This window comes from Corylus avellana, chromosome ca2 (genome assembly GCF_901000735.1).
Source record: "Corylus avellana chromosome ca2, CavTom2PMs-1.0".
NCBI classification, from domain to species: Eukaryota; Viridiplantae; Streptophyta; class Magnoliopsida; order Fagales; family Betulaceae; genus Corylus; species Corylus avellana.
The window spans coordinates 18,458,778-18,467,799 of record NC_081542.1 but is presented as its reverse complement, the minus strand read 5'-3'; the positions used below and the strand labels follow the sequence as shown (position 1 = coordinate 18,467,799).

The window sequence follows — 9,022 nt, the reverse complement described above, 5'->3', positions numbered from 1 at the left end:
CCACCTCTAATAATAACCATGCCGATACAGGCCTGTTTCGGGCCCATTCAAGCTCATGAACTGTATTGAAGACAATCTAAATGTTGATGATCAAATTAATCAAATTAAAAAAAAAAAAAAAAAAAAAAGGGACTAAATTGATAAATACAATATTGGAAACAGAGAGACTAATTCGATAACATAAACAAATTTTCTCAAAACCAGTTTAAAGGAAATTTCTTTTAATCTAATCTAATAAATGTCAAGTGTTCTCACTTACATGTTTTCTTTAATATTTTAATAGTCATTTATTGATAATTGTCAAACCCATACTTACGTAGAGTTTATTTTCGTATAAGAGATGGAATTAGGATCATCTCCATTTCATTTGAACTGGAGAATATCCAGTAGACGAGTCCAAGTGTAATGTAGGGAACTTGAATTATTGCAAATAATTGACATCATAATTCACTACAAAAAACTGAGGGATTAGTGACGTTGGAAACGGAGATAGTGACTAATTCGATAACAGAAACAAATTTCCTCAAAACCAGTTTAAAGGAAATTTCTTTTAACCTAATCTAATAAGTGTCAGGTGTTTTTTTTTTAATATTTAATAGTCATTTATTGATAATTGCCAAACCCATACTTACGTAGAGTTTATTTGCGTATAAGAGATGAAATTAGGATCCTCTCAATTTTATTTGAACTAGAGAATATCCAGTAGACGACTCAAAGTGTAATGTAGGGAACTTGAATTATTGCAAATAATTGACATCATAATTCACTACAAAGAGCTAAGGGATTAGTGACGTGTTAAAATGTAACACGTCACTAAAATTTTTATTGATGTGTCAAATTTGACACGTCATTAATTAGTGATGTGTTATATTTGACACGTTACTAATTAGTGACGTGTCCAATCCTACACGTCACTAAATTTAAAATTCTTTAAATTAAAACCAAGAATATTTAAACTTACAGAAATGACGGCGTGTGGAATTATGACACGTCATTATTTAGTGACATGCTACATTGGGACGTCACTAAATAGTGACGTGTCATATTTCCACGTCACCATTTCGATGACGGGTCAATATGGCACATCACCAACCAGTGATGTTCCACATTGCCACGGCACTGACTCGTAACGTGTCAATATAAGTTTAAATGGTTAAGATGGTGCGCAAATGGTTGGCGAAAGACAAAGCCTTAATTCCACACCCTTTATTGATCATATGACTTGCAAAAGAAAAGATTTGACATGATGGGGTCCTATATATGTTGAATTTAAGAAGCAATTTGTATGAAGAGGACTTGAAGGGAGGAGTCTTGGTATTGAGATAAGTTACACGTCACTAAATTTAAAATTCTTTAAATTAAAACCAAGAATATTTAAACTTAAAGAAATGACGGCGTGTGGAATTATGACACGTCATTATTTAGTGACATGCTACATTGGCACATCACTAAATAGTGACGTGTCATATTTCCACGTCACCATTCGGTGACGGGTCAATATGGCACATCACCAACCAGTGACATGCCACATTGCCACGGCACTGACTCGTAACGTGTCAATATAAGTTTAAATGGTTAAGATGGTGCGCAAATGGTTGGCGAAAGACAAAGCCTTAATTCCACACGCTTTATTGATCATATGACTTGCAAAAGAAAAGATTTGACATGATGGGGTCCTATATATGTTGAATTTAAGAAGCAATTTGTATGAAGAGGACTTGAAGGGAGGAGTCTTGGTATTGAGATAAGTTACACGTCACTAAATTTAAAATTCTTTAAATTAAAACCAAGAATATTTAAACTTAAAGAAATGACGGCGTGTGGAATTATGACACGTCATTATTTAGTGACATGCTACATTGGCACATCACTAAATAGTGACGTGTCATATTTCCACGTCACCATTTCGGTGACGGGTCAATATGGCACATCACCAACCAGTGACGTGCCACATTGCCATGGCACTGACTCGTAACGTGTCAATATAAGTTTAAATGGTTAAGATGGTGCGCAAATGGTTGGCGAAAGACAAAGCCTTAATTCCACACGCTTTATTGATCATATGACTTGCAAAAGAAAAGATTTGACATGATGGGGTCCTATATATGTTGAATTTAAGAAGCAATTTGTATGAAGAGGACTTCAAGGGAGGAGTCTTGGTATTGAGATAAGTTATGTTGGTCTATCTTTTTTGGATTTATTCTTAGTCCGTCAACAAAAACTTAAGCTACATTATAGACTTAGGATTATTACTTGGAAATTATTCACATCATGGGGCCCCCATGTGGAATTTAAGATTAACTTTCAAACCTTTGTCGGATTTATAGCAAATGTTACATCTCCTTTATTTTCTTGGATTTATTTTTGGTCAATTAAGAAATTATGTACTGAGATCCATCATGCCCCTACGCGGAGTAGAGATGAAGACTACTCGACAACTTTTGTGGGATTGTCTGGTTGCAAAGGCAAATCATAAAAAGAAAAAATTAAAGGTTGATTTTCGCTGTTATATTACTATAGTTGTATGACAATTATATGAGGGTTTACCAAATAGCATTTCTCAAGATATCAAACCATTTTTGTTAGACCAAAGCGAGCACATTCTAGGTCAACTTCATCATTTAAATGCAACAAATTCTATTCAAGTTGGGCTTGGAAACTAGATAGATGCAATTTTTTATTTTTTTCAAAATTTAATATCAAACCCCCATTTTATGTACAAACCATGTAAAAAACAAGCCAAAATTACTTGCTTCAAATATGGATTATGCAACAACTTTTGTGTTATGTTTTTATTTTTGGATATCAGAAACTGGTATATATGTACTCTTTTAGAGAACTTTTATATATAACTAATACAAAAATGGACGTGAGCTACAAAATATATATGATTCATATGGATTAAGAAATGCTCAAATAATGTAATTACCTATCTTTGCATTTATTATTTTTATTTCAGAACTAGCTAGTTGCCTAATTACTGGTTAATAATCACTTTTTGACAACAAATACTCAACTTATCATTGAAGTAATATATTCTAGAGTGTTTGTAATCATCTAATGTCAATTGTCTCTTTCCATATGCACACAACAAACACAGACAAATATGTATATTATAACCATTATAAAGAGGCAACTGATAGTCTATCCACATGATCATATCGATTAATCAAGTAAAATATATCGAGTTATCTCAAGGCATTGAAAAAGTTAACCAAATCCTAGAAATAATTGTCGAGTGAATCTATCAAAGAGGTTCTTAAATCCTTGCAATAATTGACTTCCTCCTTAGATGGTTCTCAGTCCAACAAAAGTTGCAAGCTTAACATTGTTCGTAAATGACAGAGTAGACTCTTTGTAGCATTTTGGGATTGTGAGGGACCTGATCAGGGTACTTGGTGGTGGGTTGGGCTGTATGAAGGAAATATGAGTTTCAATGTAATTTACTTAGAGAAATTGATGTTAGAGAAATTTCATTCTCCCATGTCAATTTCTGAAAATCTTAGAGAAATTGATGTTAGAGCCAAGAAGATATGGGAAATTTTTGATCAACATCAATGTAATTTACTTAAAGGCAATTTTTAATTTCATAAAAATTGTAATTACTGTGAGTGTAAAACAATTTATTCAATGTAAAACAAGGTCTCTCAAAGAGATCCTTAAATTCTTGATTCTTGAGTTTTTTAATTATCTCTTTAGCTTGCAACTCACAAAATTAACAATAATTCAAATCAAAATAATGAGAGAGTTGTTAATTTGTTTTTGTCTTTCCTAACACATGCAGAACAACAACTCGTAAATGACAAAACCATTTAGAAGCGGTGCAAAATAACTCAATGTAAGTTGTACTTTTTGAGGTTAGTATTCTAAGCTCAATTTCTAATCTAAGTAGTCTTGTAATTTGGATATTATGGTTATTAACTATTGAGAATATTGATTGTTAGAATTTAAACATTTAATTGGAGAATTTGATACATGAAAGCTATTTATATTATATTGTTTTTTGTGTGAGTTTGTTAACCTACGCATATTTTTTCTTTATTTTCTAAAGACTCCAATATGATCATGTAAATTTATTTATAGATGATGGGAAAGCCAAACACAATACTTGAATTTTTCAAAAGAAAAAATGTACAAAGTTCAAATGCCAATGTTGGTGATACATCATTGCTAATTTCTGATATTCCAATTTCTGAAAATTCTCCAAAAAAGCCTCCGAGAGTTGATGCCAATCAATTTGATATTAGTTCATTTGAGTTTGATCCTAGATTGCGTCATCAGATATGAGATTATGATCTTAATCAACGGGATGAAATTCGAAGAGCTTAATATATTTTTAATTTCACTTCAAAAATAATTTTAATTTATGCCTTGGCCCGGCCCCTGCCCATAGTACTTCCTGGTTCTGTTCCTGCGCATAACCACTTTTTAGGTATGGGTATTTTAACATTTAGTCAGTTTTAACATTTAGTGTTTTAGATGGAAACTAAATAATCAATAAATAAATTTATACAGTAATGCTAAATTTGGATGATTCGGCAAGGAAGGTTTGGGATGAGAGTAGGCGTAATGCTAATGTTAAATTTAATTAGTCTCTTAATTAACATTTGATTCCTACTTAAAACTCTAATTGTCAAAAGTCATCTGTTTCAGTTATTATCGCTCAGGAGGACAAGGATGGACTTCATTTACATATATATGTTTGATGTTGGAAGAGATATTGATATATCAGAGATTAGTCTCAGCTGATATATTATTTAATATAGGAAGTTAGGGGTCAATTGTGTTTGCATTCGCACAAACTTTAAAGCCTAAAGTGGACGGACCAATATACCAAATGTTGCATCTTATCTTATATCAATTTTTTTTATTTTTTTATTTTTATTTATTGTTAGTCAAAAGTGAGTGGAGTTATTATTATTATTTTTGATTAGTAAGTGGAGTTAGTCTTAATTACTCTGTCAAGAAAGTGGATATAAGCTTTATTGATTATCACTCGAAACTATTGACATCATATAGGTGGCCCATGCGAAATTTAACAGGCAAATTAATCCTCGTGAAGATTTGGGAACATGATCCTCTTCACTTCAAATGAACCATAGAATATCCGGTTAGTTATACTTTATAGGTATTTTTATCTTTTCACTTTTTAAGGAAAAAAAAAATACCCTTTCATTGTAACTAACTGGATATTCGATCTCTGGTTCAAATAAATTGGAGAAGATCCAAATTCGAAGGCTTGAGGCATAGAGTCTTTGTAAACATTGAGATAAACTCCCAATTAAACTCTATTCATTCTTGGATTTATTCTTAGTCGGTCAATAAAGTAGTTTTTATTTTGAAATTAAGTGCCTTCCATTATATATCACAACCTCAAATTAAATATAATATTACTCTTTGAATTATTGAGTTAATTAACATGTTCACATACAATTTTATCTTATAATCTGAGGCTCTGCCATTTAATCGGTAGCATCACATATATCTAAATTTTTTGAAAGCAAAATTATATATAACTATACATTTTTTTAATATATATATATATATTAAAAAAATCTGTATATTATTTGTAGTAGGAAATTTGAGATTAATTTAGCTCTGCATAGATATAACTTCATATTACTATACAAGTTACTGTTAGCCTATCATTTAACTCTAAATTAAAAAAACTACCGCATGTATTTGTGCCATGTGTAAAGAGAAGTGCCTAGAATTTTTTATTTTTTATTTTTTATTTTATTTTTTATTATTATTAATTTTTTTCTCTAATCAAGAGCCTAGAATTCTTACTATAAATACTTGAACCCCAATGCATGCCTTAGGCCTCACAAGCATTTCAGTGGCAGAATGATTGGCTTTATGTCCGCTCTTCAACTCATTCCCTTTTTTTTCTTCTCTCTGCTTGGAACTGCATCCTACCTTCAACTTATTAAACCCATTTCATGTACCAAGAGCCCAAATTTGAGATGCTTAGAGGTGGAGAGGAAAGCACTTCTTAGCTTTAAAGACAATCTTACAGATCCATCGGGTCGTCTCTCTTCTTGGGTTGGCGATAATTGCTGCAATTGGATAGGTGTTGGCTGTGACAACAACACAGGAAATGTCGTCAAGCTTGACCTCAGAAACCCATTTCCGGCGTTTAATTATTATCATGTTGATCCAAATATATCTCTTTCGCATGAAGAGATGGAAGCTTACAACAAGTCGTGCCTTGGGGGCAAGATAAGTTCTTCTTTACATGATCTAAAGTGTTTGAGTTACTTTGACCTAAGCTTGAATAATTTTGATGGAATCCATATTCCAAAGTTTTTGGGTTCCCTTGAAAGTTTGACGTATCTTAATCTCTCTTTCTCATTGTTTGCTGGAGTTATTCCTTCCCATCTTTGGAATCTTTCAAGGCTCCAATATCTAGACCTCAATTCATTTTCATTTTCCATTAACTTCTATAACTTTTCATCTCAAAGATTGGAGGTCGAAAGTCTAGAATGGGTCGATGCTTTTCCTTCTCTTAAGTACCTTGGAATGAATTTTGTAAATCTTGAGAAAGTACCAAATTGGTTTCATGCGGTTAATATGATTCCTTCCTTACGGGAGTTACACCTAGTTGGCTGTGGACTTGTTAGTCTTCCTCACTCTGTTTCCTCCATCAATTTTACACTACTTTCAGTCCTTGATCTCTCTTACAACCATTTTAACTCCTTCATACCTCACTGGTTGTCAAATGTGAGTGGGCTTTCAACAATCAAACTTAAGTCCACTTTGCTTAGAGGTACTCTTCCAGTTGGTCTGGGACATCTAACCAACTTGCGTGTCTTGAATTTAGCTGGAAACAATTTAATTGGAAGGATTCCAAACTCATTTGCCAACCTTTGCAACTTGCAAGCATTATATATGTATTCCAACAATATAAATGGGGAGATAACTGAGTTTGTGGATGGCTTGTCTCAATGTTTCAACAGTAGCACTGAAGATGGGAACTTGTCATCACTGCAAGCACTTGCCCTCTCATATAATCAATTGAATGGAACAATTCCAAAAAGCATCGGGAAATTGTCAATGCTTGTTTCATTGGACCTAACAGAGAATTCATGGGAAGGTGTCCTAACTAAAGCTCATTTTCAAAATCTCACCCGATTAAAATCTCTTAGGTTGTCTACGAATGTTAATGCAAAAGGGGCCTTGGTTTTAGATGTCACACATGAATGGGTTCCTCCTTTTAAGCTGGAATCTATTTTTTTATCAAAGGTTCAGATCGGCCCAAATTTTTCAGCTTGGCTAAAAATACAAAATAAACTCAATTTTCTTGTGCTCGACCATGCTGGCATTTCTGACACCATTCCGCATGGCCTTTGGAAGTCTTGCCCAAATGTCACCTATTGGAGTCTATCTAATAACAATCTACGCAGGCAGGTACCATACTTTCAATTTCACCCTTTAGCATCTTATTTTGATTTGTGTTACAACAACTTAGAGGGTCCAGTTCCACTTTTTCCAAGTAATCTAAGAGTCATAAATCTCGGGAATAATATGTTTTCTGGACCTATTCCAAAAAACATAAGTGAGTTATTGCCCAAGTTGTCTTGGTTGGACCTCTCATCAAATTCAATCACTGGTAGAATTCCCTATGCAATAGGAATGCTGAAGGAATTGAATGTCCTTATTTTGGGAAACAATTCCCTATCTGGGAAACTCCCCCACTCAATGCGACATCTGAGTTCACTAAATGTATTGTCATTGCCCCAAAATTATCTGGAGGGCGAGCTTCCCTCTTTCTTCAGAAATTACAGAAACTTGAAAAGCCTTGATCTTGGAGGAAACAAATTCTCTGGAAAACTACCTGCATGGATGGGTGAAAGTTCACCATATTTATTGAGGTTAAGCCTAAGGTCAAACTTCTTTCACGGGGACATACCTCAAAAAATTTGTCTTCTTTCATATCTTCAGATCCTAGACCTTGCACACAATGATTTTTCGGGTGCAATCCCTCTATGTTTAGGAAGCTTGAGAAATAAGCAAAGTGATGAAGCTGTTTTTCCAAGATATGATTACCAAATGGTGTTGGTTTCTAAAGGAGTAGAATATCTATATGGTCAGTCTTTTTTTAATCTTGTCTACTCTGTAGACCTTTCGAGTAACAATTTATCGGGAGAAATACCTGAAAATATTACAAACTTCTCAGAATTTATCAATGAATCATCTCACTGGAAGAATTCCTGGAAAAATTGGAAATTTACAGCTGCTAGAATTACTCGATCTCTCAATGAATGAGCTTTATGGTCCTATCCCTCAAAGCTTGTCTTCTTTGAATTTCTTAAGTCACTTGAATTTGTCATTCAATAACTTGTCTGGAAAAATTCCAAGCGGGAATCAACTTGAAACACTTAATGACCCTTCTATCTACAAAGGAAACTCTTTACTCTGTGGGCCTCCTCTTTCGACCAAATGTTCAGAGGATGAAACTAAACCTAGAGTAACACCAAATGGTGGTAACAGAGTAGCCAACGAAAATGGAAGGAATATTGGGTCATTCTCGTTCTACATTAGCATGGCAGCTGGATTTACTATTGGATTTTGGGGAGTTTATGGCACACTGATTATTAAAACGTCATGGAGACAAGCTTACTTTCGAAGCTTTGATAATTTGGAAGACAAGATTGTTTTGTTCGTTATGGTCAAAATTGTTCGCTTGCTAAGGAAGGTCAAGTCGGAGAAAAGTTGAGGAGGCTATGGGCACGATTGGGGCTTTCCTCAATATGCATCATTTATATATTGTGAGTTTTTCATGTTACTGTAACAATATATGCTCCAATCTTTATATATCTATATGAATGATTTTAAATTGTGTTAGACATTTTCATCTTTTATTGCATCCCATTTAATTTCCAATAACCATTTGTCATCATATAGAAAATATGATGAACAAGCAGTTGGCTAAAGACAAGCTAAAGCCTTAATTCGTTTATGTTATGAGCCTTTCTATGTATTGAAATAAACATGGTGAATAAACCTTTTTTTTTTTTTT

The 9,022-nt window shown here is 33.5% G+C and overlaps 1 protein-coding gene across 1 annotated transcript; it reads left to right on the top strand.

Annotated features, from left to right (window-relative positions):
• The first annotated feature begins 5,847 nt into the window (after window positions 1-5,847).
• Window positions 5,848-8,268, top strand: LOC132169210 (receptor-like protein EIX2). The gene has a single exon (XM_059580280.1). It carries the CDS (start codon window positions 5,848-5,850, stop codon window positions 8,266-8,268), a length of 2,421 nt encoding a protein of 806 aa, XP_059436263.1.
• The last annotated feature ends 754 nt before the right edge of the window (window positions 8,269-9,022 follow it).

What these genes read in the sequence shown, in the direction of transcription:
- LOC132169210 (XM_059580280.1), top strand. Translation starts at nt 5,848, where the DNA reads ATGATTGGCTTTATGTCCGCTCTTCAACTCATTCCCTTTTTTTTCTTC.